This window comes from Mustela lutreola, chromosome 10 (assembly GCF_030435805.1).
Source record: "Mustela lutreola isolate mMusLut2 chromosome 10, mMusLut2.pri, whole genome shotgun sequence".
NCBI classification, from domain to species: domain Eukaryota; kingdom Metazoa; phylum Chordata; class Mammalia; order Carnivora; family Mustelidae; genus Mustela; species Mustela lutreola.
In genome coordinates, this window is record NC_081299.1 from 15,645,676 (window position 1) to 15,668,372 (window position 22,697).

Sequence of the window (22,697 nt, forward strand, 5' to 3'; positions counted from 1 at the left end):
GCCACAAGCTGGCCCAGGGAGGATGCGGGGAAAGGCTGAAGGGGCGGCTGTGGGCTCTGCCCGGCCATCTCGCCCTCCTCCTTCCTTCCCCGCCATCCAGGAACTCGTCCAGGTACCTGGCTGGGCCTAGGTCTGGCTTACACTCTCACCTGGTGTCACTGCGGCCGCCACGGCGGCCAGAGGGGGCGGGGGTGTCTGTGCTGGAAAGGAAGGTGTGATCAGCACTGGCCCCACGTGGGACCTGGGAGCCATGGGCTGCGGGGCCAAACCAGGCCCGTCCCACCATCCCTAGCTAGGGAGCCTCCCTAAAATGTGGGGAGACGAAGGCTAGGTGCCCAGAAATCTTCAGATCTGGGGCTGGGGAATACCAAAAGAGCACACTTGAACTTTAGGTGTATTCTTTGGGGTTTTGTGTGAAGAACAAGGGAGGTGATGGTTTCGATGTAATTTTTCTGATTGGGCGACCCCACAGGAGGGAAAGAGTGTGTTCAGTTCTGAGTTCCCCTGAGTCAGGGAGGGTGATGTCTTGGAGATTTTCCCTGGGGGAGAGACAGGGATGGAGTCGGGCTGAGAAGCAGGGCCTGTGGGGGAATGAACAGGGCCTGTCTGGTCTGGGAGTCAGAACAGGAGACGGGGTGCCATGTAAAGAAACCCGGGCTGACTGAGAGCTTGAAGGCCAGGCCTTTATATCTGAAAGCTGTGTGACTATGGCCCAGTTTCTCGATCTCTCTGTGGGGACTCATCTCCTCTCGCCAAAGGTTCTGGCAAGACTGGCATGGACATGGGGCTTGGTGTCAGTTCTGGCTTTTCCACTACTGCCCAGGTGAATGGGACAGGCCACTTGTCCTTTCTGGGTCTCCGTCCCTTAATCTCTAAAAGAGGAAGACTGTCTACTTTGTAGGAATGATGAAGGCTGAATGGGAAGCTGGATATTAAGGGCCTTAACTGAGTGCCTAGCCTCCAGTTAGCATTCCATACATGTCTGTTCTGTTATTATTAAATACGTAAGTGTTTGGTCTCAAAGTACTGTATGTAGAAAGGAATTCTCACCTAACTGTCAATGTATGGAGGTCTAGAGAGAGAGGGGGGAGAGCAGAAATTGGGTCTAATTGGGCACCAGTTCGAGGAAACAGGTTACAAGATTACACTGAAACCCAACCAGGGCTGCATAGAGACTGAGGGAGCAGACTGATGGGGTAGTGAGCTCCCTGTCCCTAGCGGTGTACAGGCCCCACGCTAGAAGAGCCCATGGTGGGGACCCTGGAAGGGGCCCCACAAGTCTGAGACACGAGGAAGTGCCCCAGGTCCCAGGATGGGCTTACCTGTACCCAGGCGACGGAACTGGAAGCCCTGGGGGGAGGTGATGTAGGAGGCGATGGAGCCGCTGGAAATGACCCTGTGCAGCACCTCCTGAATCTGAGCCCCGTCCGCGTTCCCTTCCGAGCCCACGTCCAGCTCCACAAAGACCCAGCCGTCCAGCTCCCTGGGGATGGGGCAGGGGGGCCGGGGAGCTGGTGAGTCCGTGGCCTCAGCTCCTCCCTCAGCCCCCAGCCTGAAGCTCAGGCCTGACCTCCTCTTTCCCTGTCCCTGGACAGCCCGGACCCGAATGGGGCAATTTAAGGTCTAAACTGTCTTCCCAAATTCCTGAACTTGCTCCAACAAAGATGCACTCCATTTGGCTTCTCTTCCTTCCCCTTCTTGTCGCCCCCACCGCCCCGGTCCCTCTCCGGCCCCCAGGGGACCCTTCTCACTTGATGAACACCACACTGACAACTTGGTCCCCAGGAATCTTCAAGTACTCTGACTCGAGCTGGGAAGCAACACAGCACCATCAGCCTCCAGACATCTTCACCTCTTCCCAGGGCCGCCTGCTCCCCCATTCTTGGGGCACTCTCAGGCCCCTTCCCCTTCACCTCACCGTGTCTACCACCGCCTCGGACACCTCCCGGAACTCCTCGGAGCCCGCATCCTCCAGCTGGGGGCTGTAGTGGATGGAGCGGGTGAAGTTTACCAGGGCCCGGAAATAAACTGTGGAGAGGAGTGGGGTGTCACCATGAGGGGCCCGGCCTGGTAGGCGGTGGCCTCAGGCAGCTAGGCCAGCGGCAGGAAACTCAGGGATGGTCTCTAGAGGCCTTCTGCCCAGGCTGACCCCTGGGTGTCCACAGCCATGCCCAGCACTGCCCGTATGAGTACTTGTCACAGTGGCCCTGGCAGTCCTGCCCAGGGTCAAAGCCGAGGCCTCCACCTTCGAGTGAGGGGGCTTCAATCATCGGGGAAGCAGCCTGACCCAGAAGCTAAGTGATGTTGCAAAAGAGGACCCCACCCCCACCCCCAACGGCACAGAGAATGCTGGAAAAAAAGAGCTGGCTTCTAGAAGAGGCTGGCCTGGCACAGGGATCAGCCACGAGTGACTGAGACATGCTTCCCTACTCTTCTGTGGCTGGTTCTACTCAACCCTCAGGGCTTGGCTCAACCATCACCTCCTCAAAGAAGATCGCCTGAATTGCCTTCCTCGCTCAACCCTGGCCATGTTAGAGAGACCTGGTCTGGACCCCCAGCCCCTGCGCTTCCCCCATCAGAGCACCTTCCACCCTGCACTGCATAGATCCTGCCCGGTGACACATGGACTATAGGGATTCATGGTGAAAACCATGGCTTCTGAGGTCAGCCACACTGCAGCACTGAACTCACCTCTCTGAGCTTCTGTTTCCTCCTCGGTCTGACGAGGATATTAATTTAATATTAAATGTTAAATAATAAACAACAATAAATAAATAAATAAATAAATAAATAATAAATATTAATGTTTTATTATTAATATTATTAATTTAATATTAATTAATTTAATTAATTACATTGACTGCACTGGAGAGCTAGAGGGAATAAATGACATCATGCTCACATACACCATCTCCCCGAGCACGTAGATGTGGTGCCTGGCACAGAGCAGGTGCTAGAGGATCGGGAATTGGTGTCCCCTCCCTTCTGTCCCCTGCTAGACCACGAACCCGAAGAGGAGTGCAGCCCTGGATCGCATTCACCCCTGCATCCCCAGAGCCAGTGTAGGGCTTGGCACACAGTTGGCGCCTAAGATGTGATGACTTAATAAATTCATATCAGATCAGTGTGGACGTACACATACGACTGTTTCTAAGCACCTACTATACATATATGATATGTATAAAGTCGGGTTTTTTAAAAGATTTTATTTATTTGATGGAGAGAGAGAGAGACAGCGAGAGGGAACACAAGCAAGGGGAGTGGAAGAGGGAGAAACAGGCTCTCCACTGAGCAGGGAGCCCAGCGCAGGGCTCGATCCCAGGACCCTGGGACCATGACCTGAGCCGAAGGCAGACGCTTAACATCTGAGCCACCCAGGTGCCCCATGATATGTATAAAGTTTTGTTGCTGTTGTTTTTTTAAAGATTTATTTATTTATTTGAGAGAGAGGAGGGAGAGAGAAAGAGAGAGAAAGCACAGAGGGAGTGGAAGAGGGAGAAGCAACAAGCTCAGTGTGGGGCTGGATCGCAGGACCCTGGGATCATGACCTGAGCCGAAGGCAGACACTTAACCCATTGAGCCACCCAGGCGCCCCTGTATAATGTTTTATACACATTACATACAATGTTCATGAGTTCACGCAGCAGTTATAAATATGAGTTAATATGAGCTGGGAATGACTCATATACATACACACGTAAGCACTCATATGGGGCTCTTAGAACAGAGCCTGACATGTAGTAGATGCTGACTCGGTCTATAACATATGTTTACTGTATACATAGACTAGTGTGTACGTGTACACACACACACGCGCGCGCACACACACACACACACACACTGTTTCTTGAGCCCCTACTATGTATAAGATATTTTAGGCATTAAATCTTATAATGTTCCTGAATTTAGGTGTTAATTATAATTGCCAAGTTAATGAGTTACAAATATCAAAATGTGTGTAAATGCTTAGGACGGACTCCGGCACACAGTCAGTTCCAGATAACGTGAGCTCTTACTGTGTGAGAGGCAGTGATGTGGTTAACAGCTTAGCTGCTGGAGTAAAACTGCCACTTACAGCCCTGTGACCTCGTGTGATATGCTTCACCCCCGAGGATGAGCCTCAGTGTCCTTGCGTGTAAAATGCGTGTAACAGCAGTCCCCACCCCCGAGGGTTCTTGTGAAGCTTAAGCTCAGAATCGTAAAGTACATTTTTGACCGTGCTGGGTGAGTACTCGGGGCTGCCTGGGTTACCTCTAATTACAACAAACCCGAGGGATGGATTTGGTTTTATTACCTCTCATCTGAGAGAGGCATTTATTCCTCTAACAAATCTATATTGATGGCCTACTACGTGGTTGGTGGTGTTCTCAGGGCAGAGGGTCTGGCTGTGAACTCCACATATGACCATTCCTGTCCCCACGGAGATGATTTTCTAGTGGGAGGAGAAAGGAAACAAATGAGCAAGAAATACGTGGCCTCTGGGGAAAGAACCAGGGCTGGGGCAGAGGGTGTGCTGGGATCGGGGTAGGGTGCTATGTTCCAGGGGGGGCCAGGGAAGGACTCTCCTCAAAGGGGATCCCTGAAGGAAGAGAGTGAGCCATGGAGGAGAATCTGGGGGAAGAGCATTCTGGGGAGAGGGTACAGCAGCTGCAAAGGCCCTGAGGCAGAAGGGGCTCAGAGAGGGGACTGATGACAGGGTGAGGCCAGTAGAGCAGGGGGTAGTATTGGGTGGGCCTGACCACAAGGCCCGTTCCCTGTGCCCCTGCACTTGGCCAGGCCCCCAGGTGCACACGCCCCCCAAGCAAGGACCCTCTCCCTCTGTGGCCTGGGCTAAGCAAGCCCTGGGGTGTCAGGATGGGGCAGGAGGGGACTCCTACACTGAGGGAGGGTGCTCGTGCCCTGAAACACAGGGACCATGCTGGGCTGGGCTCCTGGGGGCCGGGTGGGTGGGGCTCTGTGGGTCGAAGCGTGGAGGCCGTGAGCTCGGCCACAGAGGCCCCTTGTGAACAGGCACAGAGGCCCATTGAGAGCCCCTCCAGCCCCTGGCCTCAGCCCCATGGCCCAGCGCGGGCGAGGAGGCCGGGCCTCTGCCCAGGAATGTGCTGGATCCTGGGGGAGGGGGCCAGGGCTCCACAAAGCCCCTTTCTCCTGGGCCCTGGGAAGGGTGCGGACCCTCCAGGCTGACCCCACCCCTGCCTCCTCTTCCCAGACCAGGGGTAGGTCAGGGCGAGCACCCTCCCTCTTCCACCCTGAACTGCCTCCCTACGACCAGCGTCTGAGGGCTGAGGGCAGGAGGTAAAGCCCTGTCTGTCCCAGGAACCAGGCCCCAGAGCTGAGGGTATTGTAAGAGAGTGAAGCTGCCCCGGGTGGGTGTGCTCTCTGGGTGCCCACCCCGGCCAGCCATCTCCCTCCTGGCCCTCATCTTGACCTGAACCAGACACCTCACTTGGAGACAGAGGCTGGAGGAGCAGAAGGCCAGGAGCTGCCTGTGCCCAGGTGGGGGTGGGGAACAACACGGGACCACCCCTGCCCCAAAGCAACGATCCCATCAACTCCCTGCTGCGAAACTCCTCTGCCACACACCCAGGCCCCTGAACCCCAGCCCTGAGGGCCCCTGGGTCCCTTGGGTGGGCCCCGAATCAGCCAGTCCTGAGGGGAGTACAAGTGGCCTACAGCCTCTAGGGCCTTGTTCCTGGGGGGGTGGGGTGGCTGCATTCATCCCTGTCCTAGCAGTGCCCAGGGTGGGGGAACCCTAGGGAACCCACCCACTGTGTTTAGATGGGGCCTGGCTATGTCCTGGGCAGGGGCCGGCCAGGCCCTCAGACTCAAAAAGAAAGTCCCTCAGAACTTTGCGTGTGATAAAATAGAGGCTGGGGAGGAAGGGGGGTGGTAAGGAATGGGGAGGGAGACAGAGGGACACCCCCAGGTCGCCCTGGCCTCACTGAACTGGGCGGAGACTCCCCACCAGCCACAGGAGGGTAGCCCGGGGCCTGCAGAGCAGAGTTGCAGAGAGAGTGGCCAGGAAGGACAGCAAGGGAGGGAGAGGGGACCAGAGGGAGAGATGGAGATGGGAAAAGACAGAAACAGACAGACAGAAGGGAATGATGGGGATGCAGAGAGAAAGCAGGGGAAGAAGGAGAGCAAGGTTTGAGACACAGAAGGAAGGGAGAGAGGGAAAGACAGCGATGGAGAAAGACAGAAGGAGACAGGAGGACAAAGCACAGATGAAACAAAGAGGACAGAGACAGGCCAAGGCAGGGGAGGAGGGGAGCAGGAGGCCCCGAGGGGTGTCGGAGCAGGCCAGACACGAGAGAGGAGCTGGGTGGGGATCCCAGAGAGGGGATGTCCGAGCGAGGGGCTGTCTGCCACGTTGGGGTACTGGCGTGCAAAAAGTGGGGCAGGGCCAGAGGCTGCGGGAGTGGGCTAGGGTACCATCTCAGGGGCTCAGCTTCAGGGTACTGGGCTGGGCCCCAGGCAAGGGGCATGGCCGGTGTAACCCCGTCTCTGACGGCCCTTGCTTTCCCTGCTTCCCAGCATGGGGCAAGGCTGAAGTGAGCACACAGAGACCCTGGGAATGACAGACCCACTTGCTGACTCCAGGCCTCAGACTCAGCCCAGCTGCCTGGACCTGCCCCAAGGGTGGCGGGCCGATGCCAGGGCCAGGCCTGGAGGGTCTGAGGCCCTGTGTCTTCCCACGGATAGGACCCACTCACAAGCGCAGACCTCTGCCCGGCTAGCAGGCCCTGCCCGGCTGCTGCTCTCCATTCTCAACCCCTTCTCCCACCTCTGACCCCTCCTGCCCTCGCAGCTGCCTCTCATGGGGGAGGAAGGCTAGCATGGGCTCCTCAGAGCTGTGGTGGTTGACAGCCCCACGGCAGGGGCCACAGACATTTCCAAATGGAACGTAGGGACAGGACCAGGGCCCCCGCAGACAGGCCTCGCTTTAGCAAGAGGCAGCTCCCGGGCTTCCTACAGCCCTAGAAGGACCTACATGGGGAAAAGCTTCAGGCAGGATCCGAGTTCCAGGGGCTGGGAGGTCATGGTCAGGACCAGGACATACAGGGGCCAACCCTCCTGTCTGTACTTGCCCAGGTAGGACACAACCCTCAGGCATACGAATGCCCCTGATGCACCAAAGGTAGGGTCACCACCCCAGAGAGGTGAAGGCCCACCCCTGTGGGAGCCACTGGCTGCCTTGTGGCCATCTGAGCTGAGCTCCACCCTTGGCCCTGACTACAGGGTGCTCAGCACTGGCTTCCAGAGAAGGCAGCAGGAACCATACAGAGCTGTTGGGCTTTGCCATCCAATAGTTCCTTCTCTACCCGGAATGCTGGGGTTGGAAGAAGGAGGGACTCTGAGGCCCAGTGCTGGCCTGGCCCCAGCTCCACTGTGCACTGCGTGCTGGCAGCGTGAGCCGCTGATGGGAGGCCTGATACTCGTCTCTCCACCAAGCCCAGCCTTCTTCCCGAACCCAGGAACCCTTGGCTTCCCAGCAGGTGACCCAACCTAAAGGCAGGGTCCCTCCCGGGTCCAGGGTGAAGCTACTTCCACCCCTAGTTGGCCTGCCCAAATGTCCTGAGCTAAATAGCACCCTTACCTGGCCAACCCCGCCTGGGGTCCCCAGCTCTGTACCCCGAAGAAGGGATCTAGGGAAGGACCCCACAGTGGAGTTGCTCTGGGAGATGAGAATTTTCCTTTGAATGCTGCATTTCTGGCTTTCAGCACCTATTATAACCGGACATATTCTGCCTGTGGCCCTAAGCCTTGTCCCTTGGGCACAGACGACCACACATCCTACACATCCTGACTCGTGGGGACCTGCCAGTCATGTCACATGATTGTCACTGGGCAAGTATGAGACCACCTGCACGGCAGGCCCATGGAGCCCTTGAGGCCCTCGGCTCCTGAGACAGGACCTCTGTGGTAGGAAAGCCCTGCTTTGGGGCTTCTGTGGGGAGCAGGAAGGGGGGCCTATGCCCTTAGCAACTTACCCATCTGAAAGTCCGCGCTGCCCAGGTCCCCACTCCCCAGCTCATCTGCAAGCAGAAGAGAGGTGTGTGTGGCAACAGGCATTTATTGGACATCTACTGGGTGTCGGGCACGGTTCGGGGCCCCGGCATGTCATGTGCCAGGTCATGAAAGCCGAGAACTGTCGCCTCCTCCCCATGCCTGGGGAGGCTGGCCGGGAAAAGTCCACTCAGAAGCCTCCGTCGGAGAGGGCACGGACCAAGGCCGTACACTCTGGGGACCTGACTGTCTGCCCGCGCTGGGATAGGATGGGCCCGGTCACACTGGCCACCAGGCGAGGCCAGGCCAGGGTGCAGTGCGGGGCGGTCACTGTCCTCTGCTGTGCCTTGTCTGCCACCTCCCTGTCAGTCCTCATCATCCTGGGCTGTGGGGAGCAGCTGTCATCCCAGAGTCACACAGGTTGTGAGTGGAGGATCCGGATGAGGCTTAGGATGCTATCATCTCTGGAGTCGCCCCCTTGGGCCAGCTTCCTAGGGCCCCTCTAAGGACGGGTGGGAAGAACCCCGCCTCCACCCCCTCACCTCTTCTGCTCCCTGCCACCAGAACCTTCTGCTCACCTCCAGAGGCCTCGTCAGCCAGCAAGTCCTCGTCGTCAGAGAGGTCTGAGTAGCTCCAGCCAGCCCGGCCCGCCGACACCGTCTCTGCATCCTCGGGCAGAGACAAGCCATCATACGCCTGCAGCCCGCGGGCCACCTGCAGGAGATCACACAGTCGATGGTCACGTTCTCCAGCCCCCGCCAAGCCCAGGACCCCTCTCCTCACTTCAAGCGGGACCCCGAGTCCCACCCCCAAAGCCGTGGAGTGGTTTACTCAGATGTGGTTTGGCTAAGAGAGTCAGGCTGGGGCTGAACTACTCATTTTGACTCTGTTTCCCCCAAAGCCCCATTCACCCTTACAGGCCTCAGAGCCCAACCCTGCAAATTCACTGAGTCTGAAAGAATCCTCATATAAATAGACATTAAAATCACATTGGTAAGTGATGACTGACTCGTCTTCCTTCGAGAAAGTAAGGGTCATCCAGGACACCAGGCAGTAGACAGGGGACCACAGGCAGGTAACGGGTAACCTGAGCCAGCAAAGAGGGAGGCCACAGGCACGAAGGGTAGCCAGGGTCAGGATGGATAGGACAGAGACAGAAATCAAGGGGGAGCCCACTGCGGCTGCTGTCTCCAATGACAGCTTCCCATCAGGCCATCTTGGCCACCTCTTTTGGCCTCAGTCTGGCCTCCAAAGTTCCAAGCCACAGGAAACACATTCCAGCCATGCTGGACAACCCGCTCCGGCCCTTGTGGCCACAATGACAAGCTCATCTGTGCTCCCAGCAGCGGGAGTGGAGTCCAGCGGCTGGGCGGGATGGGGGCAGGACAGGCGTGGTGTCAACTCTGTGTGACCTCAGGCTGATGCTGAGCCCAGCACAAGTTCCACAGAGGGCGTGCTGAGACCCTGCGCCCTGCAGGCCAGAGCAGAAGGGCCCTGGCGGCCATCACACCTGCCTCTCTCAGGTCAGGGTATGGGCAGTGAGTGCCTCTTGCCTCTCAGATAAGATCAAGATGTTTCCAAATGAGTTTTATCAGATACTGTAGAGGAAAACACAAGCCCAGGGGGAGCCTGCGGGAACCCCAGAGCCCCCAAGCACTACAGCGTGCATATTTGTGATACTCTGTGGCCCCGTAATGCATGTCCAGCCCCAGAGAACCTGGTGCGAGTATCTCAGGCCCTGCCCTAGCCTCAGCCCTCCCTGGGGAGCCCAAACCAGCCAGAAGGAAATGGTCTGGCTTGTGAAAGCCAGACCCAGCCCTCACTGGCTAGACAAGGTGAAGGTAACAGGAAAGAGGCCCAAGGAGGAGAAGGAAAACAATGAGACGGCCAGTCTCTCTCCCTCCCTACAGCCCCCAGCTTTGCCCAGCCCATGACCCTGCAGCCTCTGGCCTTTTCTCGCGTGGTCCCTTTGCTCAAATGCCCTTCCTCCCTTTGTTTATCGGACTAAGTTACCCTCCAAAATTCAGCTCACCATCACCTCCTCTAACTGTTCAGTAAGAAAAAGGAATGAATTACTGACATTTACAGCAACACAGCCGAACTCAGTCACACATGAGGAAAGATGCCAGACACAGAAGGCGACATTCTGTGGGGCTCCACTTATATGAAGCTGTAGTGGAGAGATGGTCTAACCCTCAGTGACAGGTCACTAGTTGCCCGGGACCAGGGGTGGGGCAGGCTGACCGGGTAAGGATACAAGGGAACCTTTTGGAGTGCCAGTTCTCTGGGGACATACCTCTCGTGATTGAACTGTACACTTTTTTTTTTTTTTAAAGATTGTATTTATTTATTTGACAGAGAGAGATCACAAGTAGACAGAGAGGCAGGCAGAGAGAGAGAGAGGAGGAAGCAGGCTCCCTGCTGAGCAAAGAGCCCAATGTGGGACTCGATCCCAGGACCCTGAGATCATGACCTGAGCCGAAGGCAGCGGCTTAACCCACTGAGCCACCCAGGCGCCCCTGAACTGTACACTTAAAATGGGTACATTTTGTTGTATATAATTTGTACCTCAAGAAAGATGACAAAATTAAATTAAATTAAATTAAATTTTTTAAAAAGACAGTTTCTTCTGGGAGACTTTGTCCTGACCCTTGGCCTTCACAGTCCCCTCTGTGCCCACACTGGGTACTGGGCACTCTGGGCTCACACTCTAATCACCTGCATCTCCACTAGAACGGAAACATCCTGAAGGCAGGGGCCCCATGTTGAATAACTACTTGAATGAATGAATGAATGAATGAGTGAGTGATCAAATGTCCTCCCCTATCAAGTCTAGCTGCTTCCTGAACTAGACTTGCTTTGGAGGCATTACCTGCTCCCATGCAATCTACACACAGTCTCTCTTCCTAGGCTGGGAGCAACTTGGGGGCAGGGTAATTTAGTCACCTTTGTATCTACCGCGCTACCAAGTCTTGTGCAAGGTCTGCACTGCCCATGACTTACCATTCTCATGGCCTAGAGCCCCTTCCCCTCCCGTCCAGGGGGCAAACCCCTCCTCCGGTTCCTTTTCCTTCCCCACCCTCTCTCCAGACAAATGCCCATCCCCGTCCTAGGTGGCCAGCAGACTTCTGGCCTAGGCCCAGACTGGGTCTGTATCCAGGAATGAACTTTAGAACCTCCAGGAGCTGGTGAGAAATAGATTCCGGGGCTCCTTCTCATCCAGGAGGGAGGGATGGAGTGGCGTGCGCACAGAGAACTCTGACTCACTGGCTAAGAACCGCAAGATCAATCCCCCACGAGGGGTTCTCCCCCTTTCCATGACTGTGAGTAGAGGGCAGTGTTCCCAGTGGGTGGGAAGGGGGTTCAGAGCAGGCCCTGGCTGACCTAAGGGCAGTGTGAGGCTAAGACTGGCCTAGGGGCATGGAAGAGGTTAGACGGGCAGGCTTAGAGACATCCCACCTGAGAAGGGTTCTCCCTCTATGTCAATGCCACACCTTCCCCCTCCCTCTGCAAGCCAGGCTGTCGGGGGTGTGCATGGGGCGCAGAGATTCCCGCCACCCCCTAGACACTGCCATCTGGGAAGGGAAACTCTGGTGGTGAGCAAGGTCCAGAGCTTCTCTCAGGCCTGGAGCTGGGAGGGAGGGGGTGGGGGGGGGCGGGGGCGGGGAGGGCGGTGTCAGGACCAGAGAGGAAATAGCAAAGTGAGATTCGACTTGGAAAAAATGTCAGGAACACACATCTGCAATGAGAGGAGTAAGAGAATCCAGAGCGTGTCGGGCCCAGATAGAAGCCATCCCACCCCAGGGACTCCAGGGAACAGGCCCTTCCACATGCCAGCCTACCCTTGCTTGCAGCCCCCTCCCCAGGGCCCGAGTTTCCGGGGTCAGATCAGGGCCTGCAGCGAGGGCCAACCCAGCAAGAGCAGAGGCTTCATTTGAGAAAAGCTAAAGATCAAAAGGTTCTAGCAGCTGTATTTCACATCTGGGAGGCGAGAAGGAGCCAGACCGGAAAGAGGCTCCCGGAAAGAGCCCAAAGGAGCCTGAGACTTGACCACAGAAGGGAACTTGGATTCAGATCTGGAAAGTCTGGGGTCTACTTGGGAACAGAAAGAGCTAACATGTATTAATCACTTACTATACACCAGGCACTCCTTTAAGGATGTTTATAAACGTGAACCCAGGTTATAGGTGTTAAACAGACCACTGTAGGGATGGAGACACGGAGCGGTCGGGTTATCTACTTGAAAATCTAGCAGGTGGCAGAGCTGGGATTTGACCTCTGGTGGTTTGGTTCCAATGTTTAAGCTTTTGCCGGAAGTAATTGAGGTCACTGAGAGTGACTCCACAAAACCTTTCAACCACAGTGCTGTTTCACAGTCTACAGAGCATTTCCTCCATCTTAGTGTCATTGGACCTTGACCATGACCCCTGAGGTGGCTGAGCAGGTGTGAAAGGCCCCCTTTCACAGAGGAGGGAACAACACCTTGCTTTCCCATGTAACTTGCCCAGGTGAGTGGCAGGCAGAACCAGGACAGACCCAGGATCTCTGGATTCTGCATCTGTTAACCAGGAAAGAGGCAGGGCTGAGGCTGGGCCTGCAGGCTGGCCTTGAGGTCTAAGCAGGGAGCAGGATCAAGATGTCCAGGGCTGGTCGGTTCCCATCCCCAACCCAACCGGCTCCCAGGATGGCCCATGGGACGCCTGAGCTACCAGTGGTCTAACGTCCCAAGAGGGCCACTGGTGGCTCCAAGGTCAAAGGCAGAAATAGAACCCAGGTTTCCTGCCCTAGAGTCCATCTCCGGCAATGAGAAAGCCCAGCTTCCTCCCAGAGGAACGCAGTACTCAGGCAGGCGTTGGAGCCGGATGACGGGGCTGGAGAGGAGGGGTCCAGAAGGCCGACTTGGGCCAGAGAGGAAGGAGCCAAGCAGAGAGGGGGATTTTCCAGACCTGGCAGGTTCCTGGTGGGGGAAGTGGAAGCAGCTGACTCATATAAACCAAGGCCAAAGGACTGTTTTAGTGTGCTGGGAACAATTGCTTGGAGCAGGGCTGTGGGCACGGTGGCCCCCCCGTGGGGCGCAGGGGAAAGGGGGACCCAGACAGGTGGAGAACTTCTGGGAGACCGCTCCCTGAGGCTGGGCTGTGTCCAGGCCTTCCTGGTGGGGATGAGGGTGCACACAGGTCTCCAGGTCCAAGTCCTACAGAGACCCTTTGGGACAAGGGACGGAAGCTGGACCTTCCTCTCCTGGCCTGAGTGAGGATGAAGACAGATCCAAGGCTAGCTGGGAAGAACTCAGCATGGAGGGGAAAGGGGGAGCCTTTAGAGAGGGGCACAGAAGGTGGAGAAGGTCTGGGGGACAGGGGGAGGTGCAGATACAGATGCGGGATATGGGGTCTGGGATTTTTCAGGAAGTCCCTAAGTGAGGGTTGTGGGCCTTGCAAAGGGTACATGTGCAGATAAGTGTTTTTGGTGTTGTTAACATCAAGGAAGGCGGCGGCACAGGGAGGAGGTGACAACAGGAACGGGCTGGCTCCATTGAGGGCTTTCTCAGGCCGGTCCCCAGCCTCAGCACCGTGTGGACCACCTCGGTGACTCTTTGCAGCAACCGGGGCAGGGCCGGCGCTGCTGGGCCATGATCCCTCGTCTGCAGTAAGGGAAAGCCAAAGAGCTCTGAAAACTCAGAGTGTTTTCTTTTTTAAAATGAGTTTATAACAAGCTCATTCAGTGCCAAGTCCTGACCCAAACTGACAGGAAGCTATTAACATCCTATTTACTCCACTCCGGGTGAGGAGCTGTAGGTTTTGCTGCAGCAACGTGACCGCGTTTCACGACGGGCGTTGCCCCAGACTCCACTGAGTGTTCTCACCGCTTCTATGCAACCGTTCTCCTATCTAGAAACTTCCGAATTCCAAAGCGCCTATGACTCCCTGGGTTTCGGGTGCATGACCAGTTCCATTTGGCAGATGAGCAAAGGGAGGCTCGCAGAGGATCACCGTGTAAAGGAAGCTGAAGGCATGTGAGGCACGTAGCTTGATGCCCTGTATACAGTAAGAGCTCAGTAAGTGCTAGAATGAGTAGCGTGCAAGGGGCAGAGTAGAGGTGAGGGGTGGGTATGGACAAGAAGGGATGCATGGCAGCACGGGGTATGGGTTCAGGCCCATGCTTGGCCTCCAGGTCTGGAATGTGGGGGAAGGCTCTGGCCCTGCCTCCTAAGCTCCAGGCTGGCTGGTAGGGTGGCACCCAGGCTGTGGGTGACGACGCAGCTTGGGGCCGAAGCTCAAGATATCTGCTGGCTCTGAGGAGGATCCAGAGGGCTTGGGGCTGCTCCGGAGTATTATTCACGGATGACTTGGGCAGCCCACCCACTGCCCCCTCCCCACAGCCCAGGCCTGGGCTGAGCCCACCGCCACCCCCACAGCTGGGCAGGAAGGTCTGAGCACCGCAGTCCCCAGGGTAGCTGCAGCTGCCCAGGGCAAGGCTCCAGGCATCTGGGCTGGAGTGAGCTCACCGCATCGAAATCCAGAGACTGTACGGGGGCGGGGGGACAAGCGAGCCCCTGCCTGCACACCTGCCTTCTGCCAGCACAGGCCCTGCCTCAGTGTCCCTTCCCCCATCCGGGGCCCCTGGGTCTTCAGGGAAGGACACGCACCCGGAGAAGTTCCCTCCCCCTCTGTTACAATACTGGCTCCCAGGTCACTTCACAACCAGTGCTCCCTGGCTCTGCAACAGCCTGGGCCCCAGATACAGGGTCAAGGTGCCCGCCCTACCCCCAGACTACCCAGTGCCCTGTCTATGGGCAGCAGACAGCATAGGGGAAGGAATCTGTCAGGGCAGCACTTTGTCGTGCAAACTGCCAGGGGCGGGTGAGCCCGACACAAAGGCCAAAAGACCTTTAATCCCCTGGCAGGCTAAGAGGGGCGCCGGGCCGGAAACGAGGTGGCCACAGCGTCCTCTGGCATGCCTACCCTGCCCGTGCCACACGGGAGGCCTGCCAGCTTCCCACACTCAGGCTCCCAAGGTGCAGGACCTTTGCCAGCCAGTTAGCCGGGAAGAACCATGATCCCCTCCATTACCACCACCAAATAAGGAGGATGGCAGAGGCACAGCAAGGGCTCCAGGGCGCAGGTGCCGAGATCAGGTTTTCACAGGGCTTATCTCGTGCAAACGCACAGCCCCCCAAGCAGGTACCGGCTCCTCCACCATCCACCACTGTTCCCAATTTACAGATAAAGAAAGAAGCTCAGAGAAGTGAAGCCACCTACCCAAGGTCACACAGCTAAGGCAAGGGGAATCTGGTTCAAAAGCAGAGCCCCTTCTTCTGTACTCTGCTAGCCTAGAGGCCCAGCAGCCAGCAGGCCCCTGCTTCCCACCCCAAGGCCCACAACCTGCCAAGCCTGCATTCCAGCCAGGGCCAAGAAGGAGCATGGAGGGCTGGTCAGGGTCTTCACCAGAGAATAAGGACGCAGAAACGCGGAACTCTGGGCTCTCTCGTGCCATCTCTGCCCCAGACTCACCTTGTGGCCTTGGATAAGCCCCTCGGCACCCTTCCCTTCTAGCACACTGTAGCCAGTGCCCACTCTGTGCACCAGGCTTCCACACCAGCCGTTTCTGTTGGTGTGGAACAGAAGGAGCAGGAGGGCCGTGATATTCACCTGTTTTGAGCACTGCTGCCTCTTCAAGACAGAAGACACGTACTAGGTGCTCAATTAACATCCGTGCACACAGACAGAGTAAATGAATGAACCAATGAACCTGCCCAACTGCCCCCAGGTGGGGATTAGCCCTTCTGACAGAAGAAGAAAATGAAGTTCAGAACAAGAAAGTAAGGCCTTGCTCGAACTCACAGCAAGAGTCACATTGCCTCAGTTCCCCATCACTAAAGAGGAGGCCGCAACACCCAGTCCCAAGGGAAAAGAGGGCCCAGATACCATGCTCCCTGAAACAGAGAACACTCCCTCCACGCCTCAGGTTTCTCGGTGGTGAAACAGGTATAAGAAAGTCTGCCTGGTTTGCCTCCTTCCCAGAGCTGCTGGAAGAGGCAAGTGGAATGAGGGGGTACCTGCTCTGGGAAGGCTGGCCGGAGAACTCTGCCTGGGCCTTTCCAAGGTGGACCTCACACGGTCCCTGCCTTTAAGGTCCCTCTGCATGGAGCTGGGGTTACGGCCGAACAGGGCTGTCACCACCAGGGCCCGAGCAAGAGACATGGCCAGTGGGGCAGAGGGTGGGCTCTTCTCGGCAACCCAGATTCCAGGCTGCCTCGGCCACTTCCTAGCTGGGCAGCCTCAGCTTCCACCCCTATAAAAAAAAGGATAATCAATCCATCCTGCCCTATAAGGTTCAATTCATGTCGCTTAGAGCTTTATTTCTTGAGCACCTACTATATGCTGGGTCCTAGGGATAAAACTGGGACATAAAGAGACACAGAGCTCTGTGTTCCTAAGGGAGATACAGCATTAAACCAAGATATATGGACATGGTGTGGGAAGGGCTCTAGAGAGGAAGGATGGGGGGGCCAGGAGGGCCCAGAGGAGAGTCCCCTCACTGACCGAGGCAGGTGGGAGTTTGGGGAAGGTTCCCAGGGGACAGGACAATTCAGCTGGATCTGAAAGATGGCCTCACCTAAATAGGGTGGTGAAGGGGCAGAGTGCGTGCACTAGGCAGAAGGAAGAGCACATGTCCCACGTAGAGGATGCAGCAAGTGCAAAGGCCCAGAGGTGGGAAAGGGCACAGCATGGTTAAGGGACCAGCCCTAAATGGGCTTGTCCCAAAAAAGAACAGTATCCCTGGATTACGCTGATGTCATGGTGTTAGTCACAGAGCCCAAGTCCTTCAGTCCTTCCAGAGTCCCTGTACTCTCCTCCTGCTCCACAGACACCCCAAGAGCGAGCCTCCTCCCAGCGCTGACTGAGCTGCCTGTTAGCCTAGAGGGAAGCAGGAGGAAATCGCTGGGAAATGCTCCCCCCCGCCCCCCTGCGCACCGGAGAGCCAGGTGCTGCCTCAGCGGCGGGGGAGGCAAGTAGGAATGGCTTCCGGGCCTGGCCGCCCAGCAAGAAGGTCCCCAGGGCGTGAACATTATCCGCCAAGCACCACTGGTGCCAACAGCGCCTGCGGTGTTCACGTGCCTGCCTCCTGCCTGCGGCCCAGGCTGGTTCTCAGATTCTCTGGCACCTGGGAGTGTCGGAGTGTCTGTGGGCCTTCAAGACACCAACCTGTCTGGGCCAGCCTATTCTCTCTGGGGTCGCTGCCCACAGATTTTGTGAATGAAGCCCCTAGCACAGTGCCAGGCTTATGGGAGGAGGGGGGAGGGCGGAAGGTTCCACAAATTTGTGTTGAAATGAGACACTAATTAAAATAAGGACCATCTCCTGAACCTAATGGGCCCAGCCTTTCCATTACTCTTGATTCTCCAAAGGATGAGAAGAAATGCCTTTATTATGGGTAACCAGGTTCTGTGTGACCTACACACACACACCCCTACACACACCTCTTTACCCTCCTCCCCTGCTGTGCTCTCCCCACTCCCTGCCACACTTACCTCAATGGGTTTCAAACACACCTAACTCTACCTCAGGGCCTTTGCACTTGCTACATTCTCTACCTGGAACACCGCCCCCAGCTGTTACTCTTGTTTCTGCTCACATGTCACCTTTACAGAGACCCAGACCACAACCCAGGTCCAGAATCTACTAGTCAGCTCTCTGTTACTTTCCTTGCCCTGCTTCACAGCACCTCTCCACCTACATTCTACCTGTGTTTACATGTTTACCTGTTTATCATCTGTCACCCCCACCAGAACATCAGCTCCCCAAAAGCAGTGACTTTGTCTATATCCCCAGTACCTACAAGTACCCGGCACCGAGTGGCTGCTCACTAGCTCTTTCTAAGTTAATGAATGGATGGAGTTTATAAATGAAGAGACTGAGTCTTAGGAAGATGGCTTACCCAGAATCCCAGAGCTGGAAGAGCCAAGGCTGGGAGCCAGACCCCTCCCCGGTTCCCAACCAGGAACACTGTACTCCCGGAGCCCTCCTCCTACCATCTCTGACGCCTGAGGCCTCTGGCCAAGGGACCCATTTCTGAGGGGACAAGACTCTGCCCTTGGTCACTGAGCAGAGACCTGCTCCCTGCCCAAACCGGCATCCCAGGGAACGGGTGAGGGTCTCAGAGGTCAGCAGGGCCATGGCTCCAGCTCGAGGGCCTTGCACCAGGCCAGCCGGGCTGCCAGGTCTCAGGGACTCTGGTCCCGTTCGCTCCCATAGCCATCAGCAACAGGAAAAAACAGGCTGGAATGGCTGCTCTTTGCGGCCAAGGAGGCCAGCTCCCCCTGCCCCCCCGGGCTTTCCTCATCTGCTTCCTGGAGGGGGAGGAAGGGCCAAGCCCATGACTGAAGACAGGCCTGGGGCGGGGGGGGTGTGGAGGGCAACAGAGCTGGAAATAAAAGGAAGGGCCCCTTCCTTCCTTTTGAAGTGCCCCTGTCCCCTTTCCTCATGACTAATGTCCATTCCAAGGCACAGTAACTCTGGACACGGCAGGAGGGTCCTGCATTCCAACCTATCTGAGAAAGGCTAGTTATACAAAGCTGGGCTGGTTCCCTGAGTCCTCAGTGTCCTCAGCACCCTGAAGAGGGAAGGGGGTGACTATTTACTGTTTCTCCAACTTGCTTAACTTGGAACCCTTTCTTTATGCTCATGGCACTAGGGTTCCACAGAGCACATACTGGAAGCACCAAAAGGGAGCTCTTGAAGACAGAAAGCCCCAAGGCCCCATGCAATAAAGGGCTGATAGAGGAAAGGCAGGCCAGGCGACCGGAAGTGGGGGTATGTCCTCTCCTTGGGGAGAAACACTGTCAGAGTCTAAGAAAAGCGAGATGGAACCTGCCCCTTTCCTCCCTGGCCATCAGCCTGCCCTCTCAGGAGAGGAGTCCTGTTTGAGGGGACACACAGAGGGTGGCCCCATGTCTGGTCGCTCCTGGTCCCTTAGAACCATGCAGATGGTCAGAGGATCCCTGTGCCCACAAGAGAGGGGAGCTGAGTATTCTAAGGGGAAGTTTAGCTGCTGGGCTCTTCCAAGGGCAGAGCGGGCCAGGAGGGACTGAGAAAGGGCTTCCGGCTCAGCCCACTGTCTGGAGTAAGCCCCTTCCCCTCTCTAGGCCTCAGGTTCCCTCTGTCAAATGATGAAGCTGGCCTCGATCACTGCTTTCCAGTCTTGGGTCTCAGCAGCCTTGGGGGACAACTCAGAAAGTGGGTTGCCCGGGGTGGAGGGACAGAGAATGTGGGTCCCCTCTCTCAAATACTTGCTTCAGTGAAAACATACCCACCCTTTCCCATTTTACATGAAGACCTTCTGCATAGTACCTCTGGTGTAGCCCCTGGTTAGCTGAGAGAAGCTCCTTTTACCCCTCTGTGCCTCTGTTCCTCATCTGTAAAATGGGCACAAAAGTTCACATTATCTATCTCATGCGACTGTTGTAAGGATGAGATAAAAATGTCAAATGCTACAAATAGCACTAGCCCATGGCAAATGTCCTGTGTTTGTTGTTACTTATCAAAATATTGCAGAATATAACCAAAATACTATTATTTTGATTGGCATAAAGGTTTCGCTGCTCAGTAATAAATTTGAAAGCTCTCAACATAGATGATGCCAAAGATTCCTTCTGGCTTTGACATTTGAGGACACTGACATCCTGAACTCTTAGGTTTCTAGAATTCTAGGCTATGACTTCCACCAGCAAAGAGGGAGGGGCTGGCAGAGGGAATCCCAAAGTGAGAACCAAGCCTTAAGCATCGGGCTGCAGGGGACTGACTGCCCAGAACGGAGTCACCATCATCACCATCATCACCTCCCTCTTCCAGAAAAACTCAAAGCAGCCTACAAAGACACACCCAGAAGGTCAGGAGAGAATGAACTACACGCACATAACAGAAGCTCACTAAAGCAGACAGACAGTCTAGAGTGCGGTGAGTAGATAGAGAATACGTGCCAAGTTCTGGAGGTCTGAGAAAGCAACCATTCATTTGGCTCTGAGCTTTCCAGTGGCCAATGGGAGGAAGGAAACCTGACCAGTCCCTGGACTCCGTGTCCCAGTGAGGTCAAAATAAACCCGTTGCTTAGAGGAAGCACAACTATTCCTGATACCGAGAGCAGGGAACGTCCCAAGGGCAAGGATTATCTGGCGCTCTTCTTTGCCCTTGCCAGTGGGGCTGGCATCCCATAGGGGTCCACTGACCGTGACCCATTGAGGCTGAAGTCCGGGGCAGAGGCTATAGCTATCAAAGATCCAGGAGGCTGGAACGGCCATCCAGACTGTGCCCCCCAGCATCCTTGGCCCTGGGCAGGACTACCCATCCCTCCCCAAACCTGAACACAGCCAGTGCCCAAAATAGCCAGAGCACCAGAGGGTGCCAAGAGGCCCCGGGCAGGGGACATGGCTAGGCCTGCCCACAGTGGAGGGCCCAGTGGGCCAATGCACACACAACCCTGGCGCACAAAGGAGCACCTTCACTCAGGCACACAGCCCTCCCTGGGAGTCCCCCACCCACGGAGCTCCCCCGCCAGCCAGCACGTTGCTCACGCAGAACCAGGCAGTGTTCCGCCCTTCCCTCCTGCAGGCTTTCTTGCAGGAGCCAAATGGAAAAGTCTTCCCAGAAACACCAGCCCTACCATATAGGGAAGACGTCCTCCTGCTCCAGGATCAGCCTCCCCTCAGCATCCTCCATGGTCCCCCAGCTGCAGGCCAAGACAATGGGGGCTATTCTGGGCTGCATGGGGGTATTTAAAGCTCTGGCTGGACCTCTTCCCTGGGGAACAAGAGGCCTTGACCTAGGCAAGACCTTCCTGAAATTGTTGCTGCCCAGACTGTGGTAGCCACATCCCAACCTCTCCTGCCAGTCCTTGAGGCCCTGAGAGAGGCAGTGCAAGTGCCCCCTCCTCCAGGAAGCCCTCAGGGCCACTGCCCAAGACCCTCGGGAGAACTGGGTCCTGGGCTCTGCTTTGCCACTGGTCTCAGTCCATTTTCTCATCTGAAAATGTGGCTAATACGGCAGTGTGTGTACAAGAGCTTGGCGGCTTCTGTGGTTAAAATGAAGCTGTGTCTCCCCAGCACTGCGTGGGACAGAATGTAAGCAGGGACAGTGATTTTGTTTATTTTGTCACTGTTCTTTTTCTAGCACCTGGCACACAGTACGTACCAAATAAATATTTATTAACCGATATATGTATTTGTGGAATGTGTCTGGAGCGCCCAAAGAGCCATGATAACATTGCCAGATCTCATTTTGGGTCCTTAGAACACTCCAGGACTTAGGCTAAGTACTTAACATTGATGCTCTCATGTAATTTGTTCAATAATCCTAAGAGGTAGATCCTATTCTTATTTTATAAGCAAGAACATGAGCGTTCCACTACAAGTGGTTAAGGAGTTGCCTGGAAGGGTGCCTGGCTGGCTCAGTCGGTGGAGGGTGCAACTTGGGATGTCAGGGTTGTGAGTTCGAGCCCCATGTTGGCTACAGAGATTACTTAAATAAATTAAAAAAAAAAAAAAAAAAAAAGGATCCTGCCTTGGGTCCTTAAACTACTAAGTAGCCAAGATGATAGTCAGACCCAGGAACCTCAAGAAGTTTCTACTGTTCTGCACAACATACTCCGAAGAAAGGCCATGGGGTGGACACTGAGTCCAGAGTGAGGATCCTAGATTCAGCCATGCAGTAGCTGTGTGATTTCAAGGAAGCCTCTTGGCCTCTCTGGATCTATTTTCTCTTCCATAAAATGGGGGCATTAATTCCTATTTCTTTGTGTGTTCATAGGATCAAAGGAACCCTGGAATGTGACCATGTCACCCATATTAGACCCGACCCCTTCCCAGGGGCAGTGGCTATGAAAGATGGTGGGAAGATGTCCTTCAGAGGCGGGGGTGGGGGGGTGCCCAGGGCTGGCTCTGGAACAAAGCTCAGCAGCTGCTGACAGCAGCTGGTAAGAATTCTGGGCCTGGCCCAAGCAGGGGGAGAAGGGGCGGGCTGAAAAATCACCTCTGGCCCTCTTCTGTCACCCTTCCCTGCTGACAGCTGCTGGGGCCTCAGGGCCAAGGGCCCCACAGCAGGAGGGGGGTAGGAGCAGGCTGGCTGGGGTCATCTCAGTCCTCTTGCTGCCAACCGTTCAAATCCCAGGGTCCCTGGCCCTGCTGGGCCCACTGGCCAGGATGCAGGCCTCATTCCTGCAGCCCTTTACCCAGTTCCTGGGGAAGTCAGGAGGGAGGGGGAGGGACTGGAGCAAAGGTCTGTGGGCCCAAGATGCCTTAGCTGGAGACTGGTTGATGCCCCGTTGGGAGGGGTGGATGGGCAGGGCCAAGTGGGCAGGGGGTCCCGGGAGAGGCCCCGTGGTGTTCCTGGCAAATGGCCAGGGTGGCAAGCCCTTCAGGGAGGCTTTTTGGAGCCTGTGAACCTGGCCTTGCCTGGCTCCACCCTAGGCCCCTCAGCTCCCAGCACAGTGCCAACCCTTTCCAGTTCGTTCCAGCCCACGTGGCCCAGCTCCTCTGAACTCTTGCATCCCTGTAATTATGCCTGGCCATATTTTCCGAGGCGTATGTGGAGAAGCAGCTTAACAAAGGATCCCTGGGCCGTGTCCAGGTGTCAGAGGCAGCCTGGGAGATGTAGTTTGGATGTACAGGTATTTAAAGCCTGGGGCATGTTCATGGT

At 56.0% G+C, this 22,697-nt stretch overlaps 1 protein-coding gene across 4 annotated transcripts in view; it reads right to left on the minus strand.

Moving 5' to 3' along the window:
- HSPG2 (heparan sulfate proteoglycan 2) overlaps positions 1-22,697 on the minus strand; it is a 98,770-nt gene that overhangs the window by 56,908 nt on the left and 19,165 nt on the right. For 2 of the 4 annotated variants that reach the window (XM_059138362.1, XM_059138360.1), the window contains exons 2-7: positions 8,586-8,721; positions 7,992-8,036; positions 1,919-2,028; positions 1,752-1,810; positions 1,323-1,483; positions 150-200 (exon numbers count right to left, since the gene is read on the minus strand). In XM_059138362.1, coding sequence (XP_058994345.1) covers positions 150-200; positions 1,323-1,483; positions 1,752-1,810; positions 1,919-2,028; positions 7,992-8,036; positions 8,586-8,721 — 562 coding nt within the window. The remainder of the gene's footprint in view (positions 1-149; positions 201-1,322; positions 1,484-1,751; positions 1,811-1,918; positions 2,029-7,991; positions 8,037-8,585; positions 8,722-22,697) is intronic. The other 2 variants (XM_059138364.1, XM_059138363.1) reach the window with 1 other exon arrangement.